General features: G+C 49.9%; 1 protein-coding gene across 1 annotated transcript; it reads left to right on the forward strand.

Moving 5' to 3' along the window:
• Positions 1-961: 961 nt before the first annotated feature.
• Lhfpl4 (LHFPL tetraspan subfamily member 4) lies at positions 962-25,936 on the forward strand. The gene is made up of 4 exons (XM_032905965.1): positions 962-1,089; positions 1,979-2,465; positions 19,576-19,812; positions 23,925-25,936. The coding sequence occupies exons 2-4, from the start codon at positions 2,060-2,062 to the stop codon at positions 24,023-24,025; spliced, it is 744 nt and encodes a 247-aa protein (XP_032761856.1). The 5' UTR covers positions 962-1,089; positions 1,979-2,059; the 3' UTR covers positions 24,026-25,936.
• The last annotated feature ends 1,317 nt before the right edge of the window (positions 25,937-27,253 follow it).

Genomic DNA, 27,253 nt, shown 5'->3' on the forward strand with positions numbered 1-27,253 from the left:
GTGTGTGGTCCAGTTTTGGGATCTAGTGTGGGTGCATTGTGTGCACGCATGCGCGCGCGCGCGCACGCGCAAACACACACACCCCTATAAAATGGGGCATACTTTGTCCACTTTACAGATGAGGAAACAGGTCCAGATAGCTCAAGTTCAAGGTTAGTGTTAGTTTGTCTGGGTTTCAAAGGCTAAGAAAAGACATGAGTCAAGCTGCCTCCCAAGAGTGTCCCCGGGGGCGTTCTTTGGCCTAATCACCACCCTTGACTTTGAAGCTTTGTTGTTTAGATCTTTGAGATTTGCAAACATCATGGCTTGCACGGGTTTGGGCACGGGGTGGGGGGCATGTAAAGAGAAAAAAACCAACTTGTCAGCCCCTTTCCCTCCTGTTTTTGGTTCTCAGTCTGGGTCTTGTTCCCTGGCCCGATCTCCTTGTGCTGTGGGCCAAGGAATCCCCAAGGCTGGCGTGGGGTGTTAACAGTTTAGGAGTTTCCCTCTCCCAGGGGGGTGTTGACAGTTTCCTAGGAGACTCTGGAAACCTTCAAAGCCTCTAAGACGCAAAGGCGTGGAAGCAGAATGGAGAGACTGGAGGCATTGTCATAGATGGTAGGTGGTAATCTGGAATCAAGAGATTGAGTTCAACGCCTATCAAATAATACTCGTTTGATCCCTTCCCCCATTTCCACGGGCTTTGTGGGGGAGCTGGAACCCCACAACTCAGGCTGGTGAAAAGGAGTCCCAGTAGTCAGGAGGCCTGAAGTTGGGGCTGAGGTAGGGGCTGTGGCTCTGGCTGAGGGACCTCAGGGTCACCGTGCCTGACTGTACCTCTGGCTGTCAGGACCTGGAGGGTCCCTTCCCCTCCTCCTCCCCCTTCCATTCCCCTCAGTTCTTTACGCCGGCGCGGGAACGCGCCCGAGCCGCGCCGCGCCAGTGCACGGGAGCGCGCGCCTCGGCGCGGGAGCGCGTCCGGGGAGAGCCGGAGCAAGATGGAGGCCGCGCAGAGGACGCCGCCTGGGCCACGGCAACCGCTGTCAGGAGCATCGAGCCCCGGAGCTTGAGCCCTGCCGGTCCCGGATCAGCCGCCCCGACTCGGCCCAGGTTGGTCTTCCCGCATCCCTTCTCCGCGGCCGCAGCCTCAGCGCGCGTCCGGCCTGGGCGCGGGGCAGCCACCCCCAAGCTTTGGCCCTACCCGGGGCCCAAGCCGCTCCCCCGCGCCCCGCACGGCCCCTGCCCACTGCCCGCCCCTCCAGGCCCAGACTGCCCGCTGGCCTCGATCGCCTGTTCCCTTGGCCTGGAAAGCCACTCTTCCCAGCCCTGGCCCGCCAATCCTACACAACCCCCAACCCCCATCAGCCGACATTCAGCACCGGCTTCTAAGGAGCACCCCCAATCCCCGCCACGAGTGTAGACCCTGCAGTGTCAGCCCCCGATTCCACACTAGCCTCATCTTGATTCTAATACTTAACCCTGGGTACCAGCTCCTGTCTCCTGCCTGGCCCTACTGTAACCTTCCTCATGCCCTCAGTACCAGCCCCTGACAACCTCCTCTTCCTTATAGAGAAGCATCTATCCGCGTCGAGATCCCCTTTAGACACCCAGTCCCAGACCCTCTACCCCTAATAACAGCTCCAATATGCCCTTCCCAGTTCCCTCTATTTCGTGTCTGTTAATGCTTCAGTATTGATCTCCATCTTTCATTACATGTCCCCTTCTTAATCCAGCACCAGTTCCCAAGCCCCCTCTTGAACTCCCCCACGAGCACTTTCTGGGACCCCCCTACTTCCAGCTCCCATGTCCTCATCCCAGCCCCCCCAACTTTATCATGACTCCTTCTCAGACCCCCCAATAGGAGGCCTTTAAGTCGCCGCCCCAACACTGTCATGACCCCCTCCTAGCTCCCCAGTCAGCCCCCAGGTCCCCAGCTCCGCCTCAGGCCCCGCCCTTGTGAGTTCCTTGACTCAGGGCTGCTTCTCGCGTGCGTCCCCAGCTCCCGCCCCGCATCCCGGTGGTCAGTCCTGGGCCGGCGGCCCCCTGTCAGCCGCCGCCGCCGGCCCCGCCCCCGGGCACCATGCTGCCCTCGCAGGAGGCCTCCAAGCTCTACCATGAGCACTACATGCGGAACTCGCGGGCTATCGGCGTGCTGTGGGCCATCTTCACCATCTGCTTCGCCATCATCAACGTGGTGGTCTTCATCCAGCCCTACTGGGTAGGCGACAGCGTGAGCACTCCCAAGCCTGGCTACTTCGGCCTCTTCCACTACTGCGTGGGCAGCGGGCTAGCGGGCCGCGAGCTCACCTGCCGGGGTTCTTTCACCGACTTCAGCACCATCCCGTCCAGCGCCTTCAAGGCGGCCGCCTTCTTCGTGTTGCTTTCCATGGTGCTGATTCTCGGCTGCATCACCTGCTTCGCTCTTTTCTTCTTCTGCAACACCGCCACTGTCTACAAGATCTGCGCCTGGATGCAGCTCCTGGCAGGTAGGGGAGGAGTGGGCTCAGGACCCTCAGCAAAGACGCTAGAGATCTTTCTTGGAAGAGTCAGAGCTAGATCCCTCTTCTCTGTGCTGAGACACTCACTTCCTGGCCAGCCCTCAGCAGCTATTGGGGAGAACATTCAACAACATAGAGCCACCTCTTAGGGCAGGGGACAATCCTTAGAATTGGCATTTGGGTCCGTCATCTTGGAAGTGCAGGGTCATCTGATGGATTAGCATTATGCTCGTGTTTTGGGGTGGGGTGGGGTCTCTGTTTGCTGCCTCTGAAGAGGACAATTTTTTTCCTGAGTGAGGGCATACTATAAGTGTGATCAATTCCTGTTATGCTGAGGGAGGGTGTGTGTGTGATGCAGAAATCGGGGACTTGACAGGTTTGTCTTGGACCTTGAGCTCACTGACATTATTGACTCTTTTGAGGTTTAGTTTCTCATCTGTAAAATAATGCAGAGGAGAAACCCTGTCTTGAGAGTGGTGAGGCTAACTGTGGTGTTGGTACTGGGAAGATGTGTGTGGAAAGCTTGCAACATAAGCGTCTGAAAAGAAGGTTTCCATCCTTTCAAATGTACCCCTGACCCTTATTCAGGAAGGGTTCCGTGCCACAGTCAATGGCGATGAGTCCTTAGAAACCTCCAAACGGTGTGGCTGGGATGGTCATCTTCCCCTAAGGCTCAGGGACAGGCCTTTTGGGAATGAGAAATGCTGAGACAGTTTCCCCTGATCCATTACAGCCCTGTGTCCCCACCCACTCTTCGATCGCAGTCACATTTTGAAAACTCAGCAACCTGGGCATTTGCCTAATTGCAGGAAAGGAAGAGAGAGTTAGGCAGGGCAAAGTGAAGCCTGGGGATTGCAGGGTGGAGAAGATGGGTAGAGGATAGGGGAATGTTTAAAGCCTTCCAAGGCTGGGAAAGAAAAGAGAAGGCTTGATAGTGTGCATTAGAGATGCTTTGCAGTAAGCACTTCCGGTCATTCAACAAGTGTTCAGCCTTCCAAAGGGGGCCCCCAAAGGAAAGGTGATTTTCAAGCAATCCCAATGCAGGGAGTCTTGTAGGGGCTTGGCTCTGTGTGCTCACCTGAGCCTCTCCATTGGAAAGAGATCTCCATCTTTTCAAGGAAGAATGACTGTTTTTCTAAAGGGCTGGAAGTCACTCAAGGTCAACACAGTAGTGATCAAACTAAGACTGGTCACTTGGGCTGAAGGCCAGGTGTGGAGTCAAGCCCGGGAAGCTAGTTTGCTTCTTCAAGTGGACTCTTACAAATGTAGGGAGGAATTTCTGTCCTGCCAGGGCATGTCCAAGGTCTGAAGATGGCTGATCGGAAGAAGGTAGTGAATATTCAGATATGGACATTGTTCTTTTCAAAAAGATTTCTTTTTATTTTTAATTATGTGTATATGTGTGGGGTAGTGATAAGGTACTTTCAAAGGCAGTTGAGTGTGGAGGCCAGAAGAGGGCCTTGGATCCTATGGAGCAGGAGTTACAAGTAGTTGTTAGGTGCCTGATATGAGTCCTGGGAACTGTGTTCGGGTCCTCTGTAAGAGCAGCTAGCATTCTTAAGCGTGGAGCGGTCTCTCCAGCCCTCAGATGTGGACTTGTCCTAATGGGACTCTTTAAGAACCATTGAAAAGAACAGAGAAAGAGAAATGGAGTGGGGATATTGTTCCGCGTTTTCCAGTGGTGCGCAGAGGTGACGCCGTGTGTTTCCTTTGTATTCTGTCCTGAAGGCAAGCTGGAAAGATATATGCTCATCTCGAAACCCAACTCATCAACTTTTATTTGGACCATGTGGATGGGGTGCTGACTGCTTGGCCCCCCAAGTCTCTGTAATCCGTGTGAGATTTCATCTTGGGATTTGATGGGCAGTCCAACGGTGCAGTCATTGAAATTCAGCAATCTTGGCGATCACCACCTTTACACTCCACCTTCATTTCCCCCTGTTTCAGAGAGGCAATTGGCCACAGACACGCGAAAGACTTACTCAAAGCCACCCCAGTATCTAGGGAATAAATTCAGTCTATGGTCAGGTTTTGCTGGTGGTTGCTTGTTTGGTTGGTTGGTCGTTTGGTTTTGGCTTCCTGGTTCAAAACCTCTTCCTTTCCTAAGGACTGAAGGAGGCAGTTGGCAGAGGTGATTGCATTTTCCTCAGAGATTTCTGGGTTCTCTAGATAAGTGACTGATACACATTGTTTAACCAAGTGGCATTAGGACACGGGCCAGCTTTGGACTGCAAGGCATGGGTTAAAAATGTCTCAACTTACAGTCTTTTCACTTGTTCATGCCGTTTACTTGGATCTTCATGTGTGCATGTGAGTGTGTGTGTGTGTGAGTGTGTGTGTGTGTGTGTGAGTGTGTGTGCGTGTGAGTGTGTGTGTGTGTGTGTGTGTGTGTGGTGTGTGTGGTGTGTGAGTAAGAGGTGTGTGTGTGGTGTGTGTGTGTGTGTGGTGTGTGTGTGGTGTGTATGTGGTGTGTGTGGTGTGTGTGTGGTGTGTGTGTGAGGTGTGTGTGGTGTGTATGAGTTTGTGTGGTGTGTGTGTGTGGTGTGTGTGGTGTGTGGTGGTGTGTGTGTGGGTGTGTGTGTGGGGAATGTGAGGTGTGTGTGAGGTGTGTGGGTGTGTGTGATGTGTGTGGGTGTGTGAGTGTGTGTGTGGTGTGTGGTGGGTGTGTATGTGGTGTGTGTGTGGTGTGTGTGTGTGTGTGTGTGAGAGGTGTGTGTGGGTGTGTGTGGTGTGTGTGTGTTGGGTGTGTGTGGGTGGTGTGTGTGTGGTGTGTGTGTGTGGGGAATGTGAGGTGTGTGTGGGTGTGGTGTGTGTGTGTGTGCATGTGTGTGGAGTGTGTGTTTGTGAGTGTGTGTGTGTGTGTGGGTTTTGGTGGTGTTATGTGTGTGTTGTGTGTGTGTGTGCTTAGGTGTGGGGAGTGTGTGTGTATGTGTGTGTGTTGTGTGCTCGCGTGTGTGGCGTGTGTGGAGTGTGTGTGCTCATGTGTGTGGAGTGTGTGTGTGTTTATGCTGTGCTGCATGCATGGAAGTCAGAAGACAGCCTGCAGGAGTTGGTTCTCTTTTCCCATCTCATGAGGCAACAGTTGGTTGGGCTTTGCGTTTTACGGTCTGGTGGCAAGTGCTTTTATCCATTGAGCCATCTTGCCGACCTCCCTCATGGTCTTAAATAAGGCTTTTCAGTTTTAATCCCAGTTCTTCTCATCTGGGGCTGAGGGACAGTCAGTTGATTGGGAGTGTATCTTTCAGCCTGTAGGACTCCTGCAAACAACTCTTTGTCTGAGATCACTATGCTCAGAAAATGAGCCATCACCCAAAGTGACAGCCTAGGATCAAATAGGAATTAGAGCACCTGTCACTTGGTTCTTGTTCCTCTGGACTCCCTCACCCCAAACATTTTGAAGAACATCTTCTCATTGGGAAACTACAGATCTCTCTCCCTCTCCCCCCCTCTCCCTCCCTCTCCCCACCTCTCCCTCTCTCCCTCTCTCCCCATCTCTCTGAAACAGGGCCTCACTACTTAGCCAAGACTCTCCTAGAACCAGGCTGGCCTCAAACTCACAGGCACCTGGTGTCATCTAGCCTCTCAAGTTCTTGGATAAAAGGTGTGAGCCACCATGCCTGGCTATGTTTTGTTCTTATTTCTTACCTATTCTGTTATCATCTTGTGTACAATGCTACAATGATGGGTGTCTTAGTCACTGTTCTAATGCTGTGAGAGACACCATGGTCGATGTAACTCTTCTAAAAGAAAGCATTTAATTGAGGGCTTGCTTACAGTTTCAGAGGTTAGTCCATTAGCATCACAGTGGGGAGCATGGTGGCACACATGACAGGTGTGACACTAGAGAATTGAGCACCACATCCTGATCTGTAGGCAGAAAGAGAGAGCCTGGCATGTACTTTTGAAAACTCAAAGCCCACTCCCAACAACACGCTTCCCTCAACAAGGCCGCACTTTCCAATCCTTCTAATCCTTTGAAATAGTATCACTCACCGGACTAAGCATTCAAATACAAGCGCCTATGGGGACCATTCTATTCACACCACCATAATGGGGTACACAGGCTATGCCTGACTGTGTCAGTGTTGCATTAATGAGTGAAAACCCAGACTTCCTCTTGGATTAGTTTGACTAAAGTTGAGTTCTTCACATCCCTCCCTGTCTCTTCTGTCTGTGGTTACTAGTCTCTAGTCTGCCTCTTGTGTGTCTGATCTGTCTGTCACTGTTGCCTGTGTTTGTCCTGTGTCTTGAATCTGTGCCTGTGTGTGTCCCTCACAAAGGGCTTTGCTCTATAGTTATTGAATAGCATGAAAAATATGGTATGGGGAGAATGAGAAATTCTTTATGGAAATCTTAACAGTGTTTTAGAAGGGAAGACCTCAGCTGCTTGAGAATAGCGCTAGATACTGCAAACTGATGTGATCAACCTATATTTACATGTGGCTTCCAACATCCGTGAGATATTTATTGTATAAATGTCAACTGTTGACTGCATTCAGCAAATGATTACCACAACACATACATATGTGTGCATGCATACAATATTCTGGGTAGTAGCATATAAGAGTATACAACTTAAGATTAAATCTATGTATATTAGCCTAGGTTATAACATCTGGTTGCATGGGAAATCCAAGATATAGTAAGATTGGTTAAATTGTTCTTTTTTTGAATAATTTATTTTACATTCCAGATTTTATTCCCCTCCCTGTCCACCCTCCGACTGTTCCACATCCCATACCTCCGCCCCTACTCCCGTTTCCACTAGGATGTCCCCACTCCCTTCCCTCCACCCGACCACACCTCTAAACTGCCTGGGCCCTTTAGTCTCTTGAGGGTGCATCCTCCCTGACCGAACTCAGACCCAGGAGTCCTCTGCTGTGTATGCGTTGGGGGCCTCATCTCAGCTGGTGTAGGCTGCCCGGTTGGTGATCCAGTGTCTGAGAGATCTCGGGGGTCCAGCTTAATTGAGTCTGCTGGTCTTCCTACAGGGTCGCCCTCCTCCTCAGCTCCCTCCAGCTTTTCCCTAATCTAACCAGAGGGGTCAGCAGCTTCTGTTCATTGGTTGGGTGCACGTATCTGCATCTGAGTCTTTCGGCTGCTTACATTGTTCTTTTAAAGGCAGTTTAACCATAAACCAGAGCGCACAGTTGGACAGCAGGTTAAGTACACAGTCTCAAATAATCTCAAGACATATTATTGGCTCAGCTGCAATAAAGTTTTGTCCTTTCGTGGTCCAGAGACACTTTCAGAAAAATGTACAACCACATCTGACACTGAGAATGTTAAGCCTATGACACGCAGTCCTTGCTCTTGGGAAGCTGACTTTCTACTTGGGTCTCGATATTGTCAGCAGCCCTGGAGTGCTGGGAAACAGAGACTCAGCTCAGGCCACCAGAATCAAATGAGATAAGCAGCACTGGGTTTATTGTCTCATGCGATTTGAGAGTCGGGAGTTTCTGACTTCATGGTGGCTCCAGATCTTTAGGTGACCACAGAGGGACCCGCCTCTATCCCTTGGTTGCGCTGGCTCATTTAAAAACCCATTACCTCTTCTTTTTCATTTTCAATTTTATTTATTTTTATTTTATGTGCATTGGTGTTTTGCCTGCGTGTATGTCTGTGTGAAGGAGTCAGAGCCCCCGGATACAGAGTTTGGAGCTGTAATATGGGTGCTGGGAATTGACCCCAGGTCCCCTGGAGGAGCAGCTAATGCTCCTAACCATTGAGCCGTCTCTTCAGCCCCTAGACCACTGCCTCTTAAAGGTGAAAAATAAAGTTACCAGTGGCTCCGACATAGCTTAAGCTTAGCAACGACTGTGGAAAATGAATGCCAACAGCCAATGTGGTGGCACACATCTTAAATCCCAGCACTGGGGAGAGAGATAAAGGCAGTAGGATCTCTGTGAGTTTGAGGCCATCTAGTCTACATAGTGAGTTCTAGGGCAGCCAGAGATACAAAGAGAAACCCTGTCTCAAACATACACACACGCATACACACACACACACACACACACACACACACACACACACACACACACACACAATGATGGCAGCTGAATCCTGTCAGCCCAACTCCTGCCGGGTAGCTGCCTCCTAATGAATCAGGGTGACTTTCTTTGTCCAAGAGCCAAATGTCCCTATCTCTGCAACATGGATCAATAGTGAGAAAGGCGAGTCCCCACAGAGACTGTAAAAGAGGGAGTAAGATGACCACAAACGGGTGTGCCCAACCCCTGGGGACTCTGATATGTTCTGAACTGCAAATGTAGATACGCAGTTGTCAAGGGTGGCTGTGGTTTCTCTGGGGATCAAGACTGGAGATGGTTGGCAGTGCAGGGTGTGGGCGAGCTCAGTCTGAACAGAGGAGCCACCTCTGACCTGTGTGTCGTATCTCTATCGGAGCAACAGATCCGAGACGGACGGATGAGGCCGCAGAGTGCCGGGCAGGGGAGTTTGGACTTGAATGAGTGCTTAGAAGTTACTGGGACTGTTACAACTGCTCAAAAAACCATTAGCTTTGAGTGGTAGCCCAGGACTGTGATCCCAGAACAGGGTCAGCCTCATCTACATAGTGACTTAGAAGCCAATAGGAGCTACACGAGATCTATCTCAAAAAGAAAAAAAAATGTTAGCATATCTAAGACTTCACCGAGGTAGTGACCTGTGTGCTAAAAAGCCGTCTGTCCCAGGTCATAGATGTGCTGGGTCATGGAACCATTATTGTGATTCAGTCCTCCTCCTGAATTCAGAGGACAACTTTATGGAGGATTCTCCTCCTATCCCTTTGTGCCTTCTGGAGACAGCTCAGCTCCCTAGGTTTCTCCCCCAAGTGATCTCCCCCAGCCGTCTCATCTCCCAGTTTCTATGTCTTCACACTGTTGCCCCACCCTTGTGTTGCAGCGACTTGTCCCACCTCACACGTCTAGTCCATAGGGGAAGCTGAGTCTTTGTGTGAGTACTAATGAGTCCAGAACCTTCTAAGGCTCAGCCGGAACAAGGGAGATGAATTCACAGTTGATGGGCGAGAACTGTAAGAGTCAGAAATGGGGCTGAGGATATATACCCGCAGGAAACATAGGAGACCCAAGCCGCAGCCTGGCTTGGGGCTGCGGGAGGAGCTAGCGTGTGGTGGCACAGGCCAGCACCCGACAGACCTGAGGCAAGAGGATGGTGAGTTGGAGGACAATTTGGGGTACACCATGGGACCCTATGTAAACGAAGCAGAAGAGCTGGGAATCTCTCTTCATCCCTGCCCATCTACCACGCACGAGGCCTTGGGCTCAACCCCCTGGTGCCTCAGAGATAATGAAATAGAAGAATGAGCCGATACGTCCCAGCTATGTGGTCTCAGACAAGTGGGTTTGCCTCTAAATCTGGATCCTCGTCTGCTTCCAAGGATGACAGAAAAGGTGGAACAATGGTTTCAAATGTGGCGCCCTGTGTGTGGTCGGCACTTGAGACAGTCTGAGGGAAGCCGTTTGTGAAGGCTTCGCTGCTGAGTTTGAACTCATTGCGATGACCACGAGACTTGAGCAGTCACCAGCCATCAGCAGAAGGGGAAGGCTGTTGGCTTGCCTCACTCCCTTATGAATGAAGGAGGATGCCCAGAGAGAAGGAACAGCTGAATGATCACACAGTGGGAACCTAGGCTTCTCTGTCCCCAGAAGGAAAAGGAGCCTGGCCCTGGTTCAGCCATTCGTGAGTGTGTGCCCGGGCCAGGCTTCACCTGGTGTGCAGAGACTGGCAGGAGAGGCAGAAGCTGAGTGCTAGCTTGTGCCATGCAGAGGCGAGCAGCTTCAAGCTGTGGCTATCACCAGGTCCTAGGCTGTGGGATCCGAGGTCACAGGAGTTGCCGTAACAGGAACTCAAGACATGCACTGGGTCCCTTTCCACCTCCTTTGGCTCAGGTTGCCTTTGGGAATGAATGATTTAATTATTTAGATAGGCTCTTGCTAGGGAGCCCCAGTTATAATTTAGCTCGCAGTGATCCTCCTACCTCAGCCTCTCTAGAGGTGGGAATACAGGTCCACATTATCCCATCTAGATAGGCTTTAGATTTTATTCATACAATTAAATTTAGCTGTTTAGTTACATTGAAAACATATTGATACACAAAATTTAGGAATCTTTAGTTACATTGCTAGCACATCTAGCATATGGGACTCCCTCCTCTCTCTCTCTCTCTCTCTCTCTCTCTCTCTCTCTCCTCCCTCTCCCTCTCCTCCCTCTTTCTCTTCCCTAATTTCCTTCATGCTCATCTCCCTCCCTCTCACACTGATCCTTTACTGAAGGCCTCCTCTGTACATCGCTCTGCTGGGCTCTGGGAATGCTGGGTACCAGACCTTGCTCAGCGTCTTAGAGCTCAAAATGAAAGGGGTCTCCTCCTATGGCACCCACATGAAGTGACTGGGTCACAGAGGTGCTCTAGGGTGCACAGCTAAGGACAGATGCACCTGCAGGCAGAATACTCATATAGGTTACATATGAAAATAAAACAATTCTTTTCGTTTTTAGAAAAGTAGAGTAGACATTCACCCTCTCCCAGCTTCCAACACTTACATGACCAGTGCTTTAGGAGCCTGCAGCCAGAGCTTGAGCTGATGTTGTTGCGATGTCTCCCCAACAGGGGGCGTTATTCTTTAAGAGGCCCTTAGGTATTTAAACTGCTCCGGGATTAGAGTAGTTGATGATGAGGAAGCACGTGGAATGGGAAGTAAGGGGAAGAGATGACAGCAAGAGGCTTTCAGAAAAATAACCCAGCCTTGTCCACTGCACCCCCAGCCCAGCTCTGACTGCTTCTCCCATGCCTAAGTAACACAATGGGAGCCTTGGGCTAGAAAGCTGCACTCAGAATACAGTAGGTGCCTAATAAGTGCCTATTGCTTTGTTGTCTTGGTTTTGGTACTTTTATTTTTGAGATACCATCTTACTATATAGGCCTTCTGAAGTGAACCTCGTGGCAACCCTCCTGTCTTAGCCTTTCAAGTGCTGGGAGTATAGGCACAAGCCACCATCTCCCCACAAGTGTCCCATTGAAAGCATAGGTGAAGGATGGTGTCTAGGTCCTTACTCTACCAGCCAGCTCCTTGGGAGGGAGCAGACACCTGGTGCTGAATTCTGATCAGCATAGTGGTTATGAGTTAGGGATGTTCCCATCGTTTCTGAGTTTCCTTTCATATACGATGAGCAGACTCACAGAGTCTGGGTTGGTTTGTACCAACCCAGGAATTTGCAATGAACAGAAGTTAATTTATTTATTTTGGTTTGTTCAGACAGACTTTTGCTATGTAATCCAGGCTGGCCTCAAACTCATGGATATCCTGTGTCTGCCTCCTGAGTTCTGAGATCATGGACATATTATGTTTGTATATCTTTATTTGTTCGTTTATTTACTTAGATCTCAGGTAGCCCAGGCTGGCCTCAAATTCACTGCATAGCTGAGGGTAGCTTTGAACTCCTGCTTTCCCCTCTTCTCCTCTCCAAGCACTACAGTTACAGGTGTGTGCTACCTTGTCTGGATAACAGGGTTCCCCTCCCCCTTGTTTTCCTGGTGATCATGGCTGTTCTGGTGAAGCCATTTGTGAAAGTGTGTATGTGTACGGTGTTAGAGATTGATCCGGAACCTCACCCATGCTAGGCAAGCATGTTCTACTACTGAGCTATGTGCCCTGCTGGTTAATGGTTCTCGAGGCTGGGCAGTGCAAGGCTGAGGAGCTGGCGATCTGGTAAGGGCTTGCATGCTGCTCGGTCACACTCAGAAGGCGTTACAGGGCTGGGAGCAGAGGGCACTGACTTCTGTGGGGATCTGCTTTTGGGGCAAGGGCCTGAGGCCTCTGAAAGGTGCCCCACCTCTTTCCACATTGCCGATCAATTTTAAAATCCATGAGTCTGGGAAACATGTTTAAACTGTAACGAATAGGAGTTGGAAGGTTGTTGTGGGCACTGGTTTAGGACGTGCTTGTGATTGTTAATAGTTGCTCTGTGACCCGTGGTCGAATCCTTTTGCCACCAAAGCTCTGTGCTAGAGAGGGAGAGGAAGTGAAAGGTTGGAGGAGGAGCTTTCCAATAACCTTCAGGGTCCAGCCTTGAAGCATAGCCCTTACTTACAGGCCTTGGCAATCACTTTTAGGAGTAGGAGTGAGCAGGGCCTGGCATGGGTTTACGAAGCTGGGAGGATGAACTATCTGAAGGCTTCCTAGGAGACAGGAGCTGAAAAACTGAAGTGAAAGCGAATGTCCAGAAGGCGGAAGGGAGAGGAACCCATTTGGGAGACCACTGGGTGTGTCTGTGGGCTGAGGCTAAGGCAGGTGCAAAGCTTTCTTTGTGGGTGGCCAAGCCTCTGAAGTAACATTCACAGAGGATACAAGAGGAGGGCTGTGTTTCTGGCGGAGAAAGATGAACTCCTCTCAGGGAAATGTTGGTTTATGGGGCCCTAGGAGATGCATAAGGGGGAGAATCCAATAATGGCTCCATGTTTGGGTCTGGAGTAAGTCAAAGCTGAAGACCCGAAGTATCATCGCGTGAGTCTCAGTGTGAACAGAATTGCCCAGGGACAAGGTGCGGAAGGAGAGGAACATCTCAGGACACCGACCACCACAGAGCAGGCAGCAGAGAAGCCAGGGAAGGAGGCTAAGTGAGCAATAGCGGGCAGGTAGCAAGTGGGAAGCTGAGGTAGGGGTACAGGAGGCTGTTCGTGAGGGCGGAGGCATCAGCGTTACCTGGGACGCGCCGAGAACACTGGGACTTGTCCGCGTCGGTGCCGTCGGTGCCCGTGTCAGTGATTGGGCCCTGGCCGGTGGATGCCTGGCAAGTGCCCCACCGCTGTGGATCTTCAATCCTGAAAAGCCTGCACTCCATGGAAGTGACCTTCAAAACAAAGAAGGAGGCTGGGCATTTGCCTGTTATCCTTACTACTCTGAGGTCTGAGACAGGAGGATCATGACTTCAAAATGAGGAGAAATAAAGGAAAAGCTGAAGGGAGTCTCTTTTTGGTAGACTTGCCTTATACTGAGGTGTGTGTGTGTGTGTGTGTGTGTGTGTGTGTGTGTGTGTGTGCGTGCGTGTGTGTGTGTGTGTGTGTGTGTGCGTGTGTGTGTGTGTGTGTGTGTGTGCATGTACACACACACAGGTGATAGGTGTCATCTTATTTTTTTATTTATTTTTTTTTTTGTGAGACCAGGTATCTCGTTGGGACTGGGGCTCTCCACTTAGTCTAGGCTAGCTCACCAGAGAGCCTCAGAGTCTCCCCTTCTGTTTCCCCAGCACTGGGACTCCAAGTACATCACTGCCAGACTCTTTAAAAGGTTCTCTTTTTTTGTTCTTTTATTTAAAAAAAAATAAATAGCAAGGGCACAGAGAGGAAAGTGGCAGACAGAGTAGGTATGAGTCTTGCAACCTCAGCAAGCACGCTGGGTGCCAGTGGCCTGAGTGTGCCAATTAAGACCATCATCAGAATGGGTGAAAACAACTGACTCACCTGTGCGCTGTCTGCTGAGAACCCACTTCAGCCCTAAAGAAACACGGGTCAGCAGTGAATATATGAGAACAGGCTTATATCTGCAGTAACAGCGGTGGGGAAGTGGAGGCAGGAGGATTAGGAGTTTAGGGTCCTCCTTGGCTACATAGTGAGTTTGAGGCCAGCCTATGCTACATGAGTGAGACCTTGTTTTAAAACAAGACAATGACCAGAAGAAAAGGAAAGAAGTCCAGCTGCCAGAAAGTCACTCCAAACACAGCCGACTCAGCAGGAGCATCGATCACTCCATCCAATAGCGGCTGGGGCCTAGTGTATTCGCCAGCCACAGGGAACACGTTTTCCTCAAGCTCACACGGAACAGTCACCATAGCAGCCCTCGTTGCGGACTCAGAGTCGTACTGTTACAGCTACAAAGCTAGAAACCACACTGCGTCTGCACTCAGAACAAAACCGACGTAAGCCAGAAGTAGCAGAAAGAGAGACGGAAGACTTGATCACATTCGGATACCAGAGAAATCTCGAATTTTTTTTAAAGATGGGGGAATCTTACTGTACAGTCCAGGCTAGCCTTCTAGAACTTGCTAAATAGACCAGGCTAGCCTGAAACTCACAGATGGCCATTTCTATCAAGGAACATGTAGATCGATACCAACAAACAAATCACAAGAGTATTTGTAATTACATGGAAACACAACAGGATTTGTGAGCAGAAGAGCTAATAGGGAAAGTTGTAGCACTGACTATAAACATTAGAAAAGAAACAAAGATCAGTCCATATTGCAGTGCTGGGGATTGAACCTAGGGACTTGCACTTGCTAAACGGCTCTACTCCTGAGCTTTGTGCATAGTCTCACATTTTGTTGTTGTTGTTTTTGTTCCTTTGCTTGTTTCATGGTTTTTCAAGTTTCTCTGTGTAGCCCTGGCTGTCCTGGAACTCATCCTGTAGATCAGGCTGTCGTCAAACTCAGAGATCCTCCTGCCTCTGCCTCCCCAGTGCTAGGATTAAAGGCATACGCCATTACTGCCCAGCTTAAAAAAATTTTAAGCCACTCATTCAAGCCTCTATATCAATAAACTAGAAACAGGAAATCAAATTGAATTAATGATATTTTAGGGTGTGGAAGTGCTGTGATTCATATGAGTTTCCTTGTAATAGATGTGTTCACACCTGTGTTGTAAAGACAGCTATGCGGTCAACCCATTGTATGTATTTTTCCTGTGCAAATACAGGGGAGAACTATGTACAAAAGCAGGGAGGAAGAGAGTAGGTTAGAGAGGAAAAAATTTCCAGCTTCTCTTGCACCTAGATGTGGCTTCAAGAAAACAGATATAAATAGATTTAGGGGTAAGCACGTTCAAAAGCGGGAACACAGTATTGATATTGGTTACCACTCGCCCACCTTGTAACCTTGAGAAGTAGATACCACAATTTTTAGGATCATAAAACAGAGTTTCAGAGAGGTGAAGGGACTTCCCCAGTGACATACAGTTGAAAGTTTGTTAATAAACAAAAATGGCCAAGTGGTGGTGGCATATGCCTTTTTTTTTAAAGATTTATTCATTTATTATATATAAGTACACTGTAGCTGTCTTCAGACACACCAGAAGAGGGCATCGGATCTCATTACAGATGGTTGTGAGCCACCATGTGGTTGCTGGGAATTGAACTCAGGACCTCTGGAAGAGTAGTCGGGTGCTCTTAACCACTGAGCCATCTCTCCAGCCCTGGCATATGTCTTTAATATAGGCATTTGGGAGGCGGAGGCAGGAGAATCTTTGTGAGTTTGAGGCCAGCCTGGTCTACAGAGCTAATTCCAGGATAGCCAGGGCTGCGTGCGTGCGCGCGCGCGCACGCACACACACACACACACACACACACACACACACACACACATCTTCAGTCTTGAAAAATCAATAAACAAATAGAAATGATTAAAATTAAAAGAAACATTATTACATCTATTAGAACTAGATTTGCATGCAATTGGAAAACCCTAAATAATTATGGTTTAGTAAGCTTAGCTTTTTAGTCTTTCTTTAGGAAGTTTTTTTATTTTTAAAAAAAATGTTTAAATTTAATTTTATATTTTTGAAGATTTATTTTTATTCATGTATGTGTGTGGTGTCCACAGAGACTAGAGGACAGCATCCAATCCATGAAGCCCCTGTGATCTAGTGGGTGGAGGCCAGGGATGAAGCTAAGCATCCAACAGCAGTCTGCAGGCTGAAGGTTGAGAACTCTTGCCACAGGCTTGCCCTGCATCTGCGTATCAGAGTCAGGAGCAGCTGAGGTTCCAACCAGCATCTGACTTCTGAAAGAGGCTCACAGTCCACAGACCTCAGTGACCTCATCCGGCAGGTGTGAGTGCTGAAGCCTGTCTTGTCTGTGGTATGCCATCCCCATACTTGAGACGCTTGGGTGAGGCCGACTTATTCTGGTCCCCTCTCTCCCTCCAGACCCAAGAAAACCCATCTCAGCCTGGCTTTTCTGGAGTGGTTTGGCCTCTGGTTCTCTCCCGTTTCTAGAGAAGTCCCTGAGGCCCCATAGCCATCATCTGGAGCTCTACAGAGCCAAGGAGGTAGGGAGGCTGTCTCAGCAGTCTCCACCTTCCCTGAGGCTTCTGTCTCTGCTCCCAGTCGATTTCCTTTGAGACAGCCCGTCACATACATGACAACCAGTGAGTGACTCGGTTTTTACGCCTCCTTTCATGCTGATGATAGACATCATGCCTGCTTCTGTCTGACGCACTGCTCCTGTGGGCCCAGTATGGGGTCAAGGATCCCAGAAATCTACTTGTGAGATGTTCAAGGGGAGAGGCAGAGACAGAGTCTGCAGACAGGCAGGCAGAGGCAGAGGCAGAGGGGCAGAGGGGCAGAGGGGCAGAGGGGCAGAGGGGCAGAGGGGCAGAGGCAGGCAGAGGGGCAGAGGGGCAGAGAGGCAGAGGGGCAGAGGGGCAGAGGCAGAGGCAGAGGCAGAGGCAGAGAGGCAGAGAGGGCAGAGGCAGAGGCAGAGGCAGAGGGAGAGGCAGAGGCAGAGGCAGAGGGAGAGGCAGAGGCAGAGGGAGAGGCAGAGGGAAGAGAGAGAGAGAGAGAGAGAGGAGAGGGGGAGAGAGAGAGAGAGAGAGAGAGAGAGAGAGAGAGAGAGAGAGAGAGAGAGAGAGAGCGCACTCGAAAGCATAATGAAGACAATCTTACTGAGGTCTCTACCCATGTTGGAAAGGCGGAGGAAGCTAGAGCTCCGGGATACAGGACTGGTTTCCATGGAGATGAGGAAGCACCAGGAGCGAGCGAAAGCAGACTGCAGTGAGGCCAGCCACTCTGGCACCTAGGGAGAGAAGGGCGGGGAAGTAACTGAAGGGATGGTGTGTTTGTCCCCTGCCAGCTCCTAATCCCACTGCTGCCTTTGACGGGAGATGAGGAGACAAATCAAGGGCATCTAGGGAGAAAGACATCCAAGTCTCCTCCTCCTTTCCTCCTCTTACTCCTCCCCTCTCCATGTCAATGACAGAGCGCCTTAAGGTTTAGTCCCATGCTTACCTTTTGCTTTCCACAATACCAAATTTAAATGCCTATGGGTACCTGAAGCTTCCAGGGTTAACCTCTGGCTCCTGTTCACCCCTCCCTGGGTGGGGTGGGGTGGGGGTTCTGCATTTGCTTCTCTATCTGTGCACCAAGGCACCTCTTCAGACTTTAATTCCCTAGCTCTCCGGGCTTGGTTCTGCTGCAAAGCTGGAGATCTCTTTTATGCCGACCATCACAATGGGGGTCCTGTCTCTGAGACAGGAGGCAGCCCTGGTAGAATGAGAGATTGATGGCAGTGCTGTTGGGGACATTACATCAGGCACGGAGGATGGGTGTGGGATGGAATCCAACTTGCAGAACTCTGGAGAGGGAGGAGGGGCTTAGGGAGCATTCTGGTACTGGAGATGGGGGAAGGAGTGTCAAACCCTCCCCCCTCTCCCGTTGTGGGGACTGGATGGGCCACATATAGTGAACAGAACAGAACAACCAAGCTAACGTCACCTACTATCCAGGTTAAGCTCTTGGGTCTGGAGGAGTCAAGGGCCACCCAGCCCAAAAAGCTCTGTGCAAGCTGCAGACCTAATTCTGGAGTGGGACTGGGGTGACCAAGTGTTTTCAGTTGCCTATTGAACCTGGTCCCTCCGATCGGCTTGCTATGGGGTTCTGTGTCACTCATAGACAACCGCGGTTACCAAAGGAATGAGATGATTGGTTCAGACTTGCCCCGCCCCCTCCCAGCCTAAGCTGCTGTTGGGAGAGTTTGGTAGTTTAACACAAGTGAGTAGATTGGATGAAGGAACTATTTTTGCAGGGCCATCCTGACCTGCCCTCTCTACCTTTTCCTATCTCACCTGAAACCTACTGAATTGTTTCCTTATTTGTGTAATTATTATTCTTGTTATGACTAAGGGTTTTATTTTGTTTGCTGTTTTTTTTTTTTTGAGATGGTGTCATGTTGGCTAAATTGGCTTTGTAACTGTGTAGATGAAGATGATCTTGATTTATTGTATTTTATGTGTATACATGTTTTTCCTGAGTGCGTGTATGTGTACCGTGTGTGTGCAGTTCCTACAGAGGCCAGAAGAGGGTGTTAGAACTCCTGGAACTGCTGTAATAGCCAGTTGTGAACTGCCTTGTGGGTGCTGGGAACTGAACCCAGATCCTCTGCAAGGTCAGCAACTGCTTGTTATGACTAGTTTTCTTTCTTTCTTTCTTTCTTTTTTTTCTGGATCTGGGGACCGAGTTATGACTAGTTTTGATATGAACAGTTAACATTACATGGAAGTTACTGTGCAAAACATTTTGAGGCCACCTGACATCTTTACAATAATTTGATAATACTCTTAACCACCCACATTTTACAGATTTGGAAACTGAGGCACAAAGATAAAGGAATTGAGGCTCACAAATCTAGCAGAGAGCTGGGCCAACATTTGAATCCTTAACCCTATACTGCGACCTTTCTCTCGCCTATGTAAGCTCAATGAGACACAGATCCAAGAGACTCCCTGAGCTCTGCTCTAGTGCTCGGCACACAGTAGGCCCTCAGCAAAGATTGAACAAGTTGGCACTTTGCTAAATGTCTCTAAAGCACCATGGCTCCCATTCTAAGAAAGCATAAGCCAGGCACCTCCCATCTCCCAGCCACAACTAGAGGTGGAGAATCTATGGGCTAGCCCTGCTCTCTTCCTCTGTTTGCCTAGCATCTTTGAATGAATGTGAAGTGTCAATGAACCCCTGTTGAATGAATAACAAAATTAAAACCAAAAACCAAAGACAAACTCATAAAAACTGAAGTGATGAGGACAGGGGAAAGTAAGAGGAACCAGAGACTGTCAGGGAGCGTGGCCTGGCATTGATATTTTCATATTCCCTTAAAGGCAGGGGGAATAAAGAGAGATCGAGGGTTCCAGTTTCTGCTTCTTTTGGGTCAACGTCTCTCTCCCAATGCAGTTACCACGCATTCAGATTGCTAGATGGGGCTGGGAGACTTCTCAGGACTCAGCCCCCACCCCACTCTCTCACTTCTAGGGAGTAATAATGCCTTCTCTTTCCTCCCAACTTGACCTCCGTGTGGGTCCGGCTCCCGATGCCCAGCCCTGTGCCTCGTCTTGGGCTGCATGATCTTCCCTGATGGCTGGGATGCTGAGACCATCCGGGACATGTGCGGGGCCAAGACGGGGAAGTACTCCCTGGGGGACTGTTCGGTGCGCTGGGCGTACATTCTGGCCATCATCGGCATCCTCAACGCGCTCATCCTGTCCTTCCTCGCCTTCGTGCTGGGCAACCGGCAGACGGACCTGCTGCAGGAGGAGCTCAAACAGGAGAACAAAGGCAAGTGTGTGGACCAGAGGGCAAGGCCTGCTGCGGGGCAGGGAAAGACTTCTGCAGATGAAATAAAAGGAGTGAAGCAAAAATTACACACAGGGAGCTGGAGCGATAACTTGGCTGTTCAGAGCACTGGCTGCTCTTCCGGAGGACCTGGGCTGATTCTCAACATACACACGAGGTCACAGGACCATCTTTAAGACTAGTTCTAGGGGATTGGACGTCGTCTTCTGGTCTCCCCTGGCACTGTACACACAGTGCACATAAATACACTCAAGCACCCATACACTTAAAATTTTAAAAAATGATTTTAAAAAGTTGTACACAGAGGCCATTAAGATGATTCAACAGTGGAAAGCATGGTACCAAGCTCGGTAATCGGTGATCGGAGTTTGATCCCCAAGACCCACATGGTGGAAGGAGACCCTGGAAAACTGTCCTCTGGCTTACACGTGCACGCACGCACACACGCATGCATGCATACACGCATGCATGCACGCACACACGCCGGGGTGGGAGGGAACAGAGAGACAGAGAGAGACAGAGAGGCTTGCATGCGCTCAGGCATGCACGCATGTGCACTGAGACCCTGAAAATAATTAGCGAACAGAGGCTGAGGTTCAAAGGTTGTGGGTTCTCACCATCCCATGCCCCACACTGTGAAGTGAGGGGATAGAGGTGACTGAGAAACAGCACGCAGAGAGAGAAGAGGCAAGTTCAGAAGTGACAGAGCAGTGTGTTTCTTAAGCTCCAAACCAAGCAGAACTAAGGGATGCATGGCTTTAAACAAAAATTTAAAACATGGAAATGGGACCTTATTCCATACCAGGCTGGCTTGAATTGACAGCGCTCCTCCTGCCTCAGCCTCCTACGTGTTTAGATTACGGGATAGAGCCACCATTCCCAGCACATTTTGTCGTTGTTTAGACAACATCTCACATACTCCGAGCTGGTGCTTAACTCATCAATATAACCAAAGATAATCTTACATTTCCTGTATATTCACACTTTCAAGTACTCAGGTTACCAACCTACACCAAACAACAGGTATATATATATATATATATATATATATATATATATATATATGTATATGTATATATGTATATATATAATTTGTTCTTAAATGATATATAATGCTCCTTTAAATATATAATATATTTACATATATTAAATTTATTTAATATCTACTTAATAATATATTTAAATTTTAACCAATGTATTTAAAATATATTAAAAACAAAGAAACAATGCAGCTGGAGTGAAAGCTCAGTAGTGAAAAGCACTTGTGGTTCTTCTAGAGGACCTAGGTTTGGTACCCAGCATTCAGGTTGAGCATCTCACAACTGCCTGTTGATGCTAGACCCTGGGGAGTCAAAGCCCTCTTCTGGCTTCCACAGGCATCTGTGTGAACATGCTAACACAGAGATACACATGAGTAAAAATCAATAATAATATATTTGAGAAAGAAATGATAAATACAGAAGTTAGGAGGGTGGCCCTCCGGGATGGGGTCTGCAGGGGCGGAATCTAAGGCACGAGACTGGGACTCGTAGCATATGCAAATATCAGCGGCTGCAGCTTTGAATGGTACCATTCACAAATTTATTACGCCCTGCTGTATAGCTGGTGTATTCCATATCACGTATATCAAGTAACAGTAAAATACAACAAAGAGATCATTTAGGGCCAATGACTTAGATAATCAAGATGGATTACAGGAGAGAGCCCCCATTCCCAACACACTTTGTTGGTTTTATCGTTGTTATAAAACCCTGATAACTGAGTTTGAGTTTGATGCCTAGACCCCTTTGTGGAAGGAGAGACCCAAACCCACAGCTGTACTCTGATCTCACACACCCTCACGCTCACACGCAAACATAAACAATACATTTCATTTAATTAAAAAAAACAGGGGTTGGGGATTTAGCTCAGTGGTAGAGCGCTTACCTAGCAAGCGCAAGGCCCTGGGTTCGGTCCCCAGCTCCGAAAAAAAAAAAAAACAATTTCGGTCACACATACCTGCATAATCCCTGTTTTCTCTCGCTGGCTTAGGAGGATTATGAGTTCAAGGCCAGCCTGAGCCACATAACAAGATCCTGTCTCAAAACAATAAGAAACGATTTACACAGAAAGCCCGAATCTCAGTGGTAACTGCGTTTAGCAGATTGGCACCCACACGCGTCATCTCACAGGTCAAATGGCAGATGATTTCATTCTCCTGTTAGGGAAGGTCTGAGGTTTCCTGATGTCGCTACAGTGAACGTCTTTCTTCTGCCTCCACACGCACATTCACAAGTTTATTTTGTTGGGAGGCTTCAGAAATAAAATATAATGACAGTGTCACATAATCTCCAAAGAGCTGAGGCCAAGCAGAGTCTCCTGACCCTGATGCCGGCCTACCCTTAGTGCTGAGAGAGGCATCATAGTGGATGTTTGTGCTGTATGGGCACACAGTGTCTCAGAGCAGTGGTTTCCATGGTTCAATCTGTTTAGCTTGTCCATTCCTTATAGTCATCTCTTAGGGTCTCTGTTCACCACACAATGGGCTTTAGTCCTAACATACGTAGCTGTGTATCTACTCGTCTGGCCAGAGACCTCAGTGTTGTCTTGAAGTCTTGGATGGTGAGCACAGATTAGAGTGGAAGAGAGTTAAGCCTAGAAATCACATGACCTCGAGTTTCAGTTTCCCATACTTCATAAAACCAGGGTGACGAGAATAGATGTCTCCCAGGGCTGTCACATTGAGGAGAAAGTTTGTGTACGCAAAGCGGCCAGAAGGGGCTGGCCCTTGGGGGATGCTCGAAGCTGTCAGTTCTCACAGGCCTCTGCAGGCAGGCATTATCTACAGATGATAAAAGGGAGGGCAGGGGAAGGTGCTCAGATGGAGGGAGAGCTTGCTCCAAGTTCTCTAAGTAGTGAAGTTAGGGATTGAATGCAGGTTCGAGTCCAGAATCAGGGTTCTACTCCACAGTCACACTACCTATCTCACAGTCCATCGAGGCCAGAGGTTTTCTGCCCCCTTTTATTACAGTCCTGGGACATTCCTCTGCTAATCTGACCTTAAAAGCTCCTACAGATCCCTCCCACCCTGTAGGTTCTTTGGTCTAGGTTTGAGGTCAGGACCTACCCCCTGGTGGCAACTTCCAGAAGTGCAAGGCTAAGCCTATGCAGGTTCTCTGCTGCTACTCTGGCAATGGGTGGGTAAAACTCTCAGTGGATGGGGTCATTCAGTGTCTTTCTCCTGTTTCCAGGTGGTTTCCTCACAAGTTCATCTACTTTAAAGACATGGCTCTGCTGTGTAGATAGGATACACTGGAACTCACTATGTAGCCCAGGCTGTCTCCAAACCTGTGACAAGCTTTCTGCCTCACGTAGCCTCTTGAATGTTAAGATTAAGATGGGAGCCAATTGGGGTTGGGGATTTAGCTCAGCGGTAGAGCGCTTGCCTAGCGAGCGCAAGGCCCTGGGTTCGGTCCCCAGCTCCGAAAAAAAACAAAAACAAAAACAAAAACAACAACAACAAAAAAGATGGGAGCCAATTTCCCCAGCTCACTGTTAAAATGATACGGGGGTGGGAGTACCATACCTGTAAGCTTGGTACTCTGAAGGCAAAGGCAGGAGAACCAGGAGATCAGGGCTGGCCTCCGCTATCTTGTAAGTTCAAAGCCAGTCTAGGTTACAAGAGACTTAAAAACAACCCCTCTGTGCCCCGCCCCCCCAAACCTACCCACACTAGTCTGGGACTCCAGCCATCTGCAGTCTTAACTGCTGTATGACGGTGGACAAGCCAAAGTACAAGCTAAACTAAGCCACTAGCATTTGCTGTGTGCCAAGTACTTATATGGCATCTCCTTTGACCCTTCAGAACGGCCCTGTGAAGTGGGAGATCGTCTTTAATTTACATGTGACAGCTCACAGGTTACATGGTGTGCTCAAGGCTGACCTGCCAGCTAACGACTTGGTTGTAGTCACTTCCTGTCCATTTCTGTCTCGGGGAGTGGCTGAGGGGGCAGCTGTGACCTCAGAGGCTCTAACGTGTTCTCTCTCTCTCTCTCTCTCTCTCTCTCTCTCTCTCTCTCTCTCTCTCTCCTTCCTTCCCTCCCTTCCTCCCACAGATTTTGTGGGCACTACAGTAAGTTCCGTGCTGCGGCCAGGAGGTGATGTCTCCGGTTGGGGAGTCCTACCATGCCCTGTTGCTCACACACAGGGACCCTGAAAGCCCGGGTTGTAGTTCCGGAGTTGGCCTGACCTCAGCATATCCTGTCTGCTGCCCTCTCATTCCTGCGTTCACGCTCCAGACCCACATCTTGAACCGACTGCACACGGACCTCCGGGCTCTGAAGAGAGGCAGGGGCTGGGTGGCAGCCTGGCAGAAGGCAGAGGCCCTTGAGATCCGGAGAGAGCCCGATTCTGGCCCTGCCTCCGTTGGACCTAGTGGAGCCTGGGTCGCCCTATCTGGTCCCGCGGTTTCCTTCCCTCCTGTGTAGACTAGCTGGAGGTCCCCGAGGAGACCCAGGGAAAGGAGGCTCTGCAGTGCAAGCTCCTTGGACCCCTTCAATCTGGAGGACTGGCTGCCGCGTCCTTGCCTGTCAGTCCTCATCTCCTAAAGAGACTTACTCAAGACACTGCCCCAGGAGGGCCAGACTCTTTCCTACTTTATTTTTATTTGCTGATGATGGTCCCACCACATCTGCCACAAAGCTCCAGGTGCCACCAGCCCCCCAATGGGGCCTCCTCTGCCTCCCTCCTTCAAGTCTGCACCCAGCTCTCAAAGGAATCTGAGCCGTGCTGAGGGAGAAAAGATAGGGTCTTCCTTCCCGCTGCTGGTAGTCCCTCATCACCTCAGAGTCTGAGGGGGAGACACGGGCTCTGAAGGCTGTGGGAGGAGGCAGCGGCTGGAGTTTGCCAACATCCCAGCCTGGGCTTGGCCTGGCCTCTTCCCTACAGGGATATCTCCTCAAGCCTGGCCTGTTTTGTACAGCATAGACTTCTCAGGCCCATTGTCAGGGTTGGTGGCTGTGGAGAGGGGGCACAGAGGTGGGGACTTAGGGGATAGCCCTCTCCTTCTCATGCTTCCTACACCCTGGACATCTGCCAAGGGCAGAGACTGTCTTGCGTCTTTGATACTTTTCTGCCTAACTTGAACTTGCAGATCACCTCTGAACAGGGTACCCTTGTCCCCACCCCAGGCCCTGTTACCCTGTCCCTGCCTCTTTCTCCTCTTTGCCCACTTCTCGCCTTGCGATAAGCCCAGGGTCTGCAACCTCATGGGCAGTGCTTGGAGCTGGTGTGGTGTGTGTGTGGTGTGTGTGTGTGTGTGTGTGTGTGTGTGTGTGTGTGTGTGTGTGTGTGACTGTGTGCATGACTGTGTGCGTGTGTGTGCGTGTGTGTGTGTATACATGTGTTAGGGAAGGGCAGATGAGAAGATAGATCTCTCTTCCTCTCCCGCTGTGGGGGGCTACTCCCTCCCCCTTAGCAGAGAGAAAATGAGGGAGATTCCAGGTGGTTTTTTTTTGTTGATGTTATTGTTGTTGTTTTTTTTATTTTGTTGTTGTAGTTTTTGACCCTCCTTGGTTACCTTATGGATCTGGTGGCAGAGCCATCTAATCATAGACAAGCCTTCAGTCCCCAGTGGAGGGGTGGCAGACTAGCTTCATCGCACACAACGTCTCCTAGGACACGGCCTGCTGCCTGGTCCTTGTGTCGAGGAATGTGTGCCTCATATAGGCTGTACAGGAGGCTTCTCACTTCCGTGTGTTACGTGGGCCTCAGCCAGAGTGGAAGAGTGGCTAGTCCATGAGCTTGCTGTCCTTGTGTTCATTTTCATAGAACTTGGAGCTGAGCTAGGATTCCTGAGCAAGACCCACGGCCTAAGGTTGCCCCAGCAGGGCCCTAACTGGAATCTGATGTTGGTTCCTGGCAGAATTCCTGACATTTGGAACTTTCCAGGTCCTATCTCCACATTTTCTCCTCTCTCCTCCCAAGCCTTGGCCACTGCCCTTGTATTCCCTAACCCTTGTCCCCACCTGGTCACTTCCTGGAGCCACAGTACTGGAGTCGTCTTCAGCAGGCAGCCAGGAGACTGGGAATGGGCAGGAGGGTAGGGAAACTTGTCTGAAGGAGAAGGGAGCAGGGACTCAGTTCCTCAGCTTCGAACCGGAGGAGAGGGTTCAGGTAGTGACAAAAGGAGCAGGAGTGGGTGAGTGACTGAGAACTGTGCAGGGGCAAAGCCGGAGAAGGAAAGATGAGACAGGAGACATGGAAAGGGAGGGATGGTGGGAAAGAGAGAGAGAGAGAGAGAGAGAGAGAGAGAGAGAGAGAGAGAGAGAGCGAGCAAGCAGTGATGGAGAAGGAGAAATGAAGAACTGGAATGGGGTTTTCATGCATGGGCAGCCTGGGAAGTGGGAAATGGAGGTGTAATTCACACTAAGCAAGAACAAAACAGAGAATAAGGAAGGTAGTGGGGGATGCGAAGAAATGCTGGGGTTTGGGGAGGGCAGCCATGTGTGTGCTTAGAGTCTGTTTTCCTAAGGGCAGCTGCTGCCTAAGGGGTCCCTTGTGCTTTGCCAGATGAGCTAGAATTGACCCCTTGGAGGCAGAGTGGCTGTAAGTCTGTGGCAGCTCTGATCCTTTGGAGAGGACTGTGTGTGTATAAGGGACCGGGCGGGCCAGGCTGTGTTAGAAGGGGGCTAATCAAGATGAGGAGGCAGAGAGACAGGAGTTCCTTTTGGGGAGTCGTCACCCAGTGTTCTTGCTGCCCTCCAGCCAACCAGTTGCTGCCCAGCGGTGCAGTGTGGAGTTTCAGGCTGGTGGGCTGAAGTCTGCAGTCTGCAGGAGCCCTAGGGTAGCGGGGTGGGGCGGGGGGGGAGAAGAGAGGTAGGGATGGGGACCAAAGTGTGCCTGGAAAACTTAGAAGAGTTAGGGATAGAGAAAATGAATGCTTCAGCCAAGAACTCAGGTGACGTTCCAACTGACCTCCTGGCAGATGACATGCTACAGTGAGGGCCAGTGAGCTGGCATTAGTCTTTGGGAAAGGATAGGTTGTGGAGATGAACATCTCCATTTCAGATCATCAACTAAGAGCTTCCTGACTGGGTGTCTGAAAATCCTCAGCCGTTTGTGACTGGATGGGGAGGCTGCTGTCTGCTGTTACTGGATTTCTTTGTTCCTGGTAGAGTAGAGGAAGCAGTTATAACTTCTGTGGGGTCCAGCCTCTGCTCCAGAGCACTGTTTAGATTAGTCCTAGGGGCTGTGGGAAGTAGAATGCGGCCCCCCCCCAAGGACCAGAGCTATGGAGAAAAGCCGCCCCGAGGGCAGGAGGATGTGGGGGAAGATTACATTCTTCTGGGGCCTGCAAGAGCCAAGATGGTGGCTTGCAGATGGGGCTGTAGGATAAGGACAGGAAGCTTCTACAAGTTGAGTCCCTCTTGAGCACAGAGGGGCT

Source organism: Rattus rattus, chromosome 6, assembly GCF_011064425.1.
Source record: "Rattus rattus isolate New Zealand chromosome 6, Rrattus_CSIRO_v1, whole genome shotgun sequence".
NCBI classification, from domain to species: domain Eukaryota; kingdom Metazoa; phylum Chordata; class Mammalia; order Rodentia; family Muridae; genus Rattus; species Rattus rattus.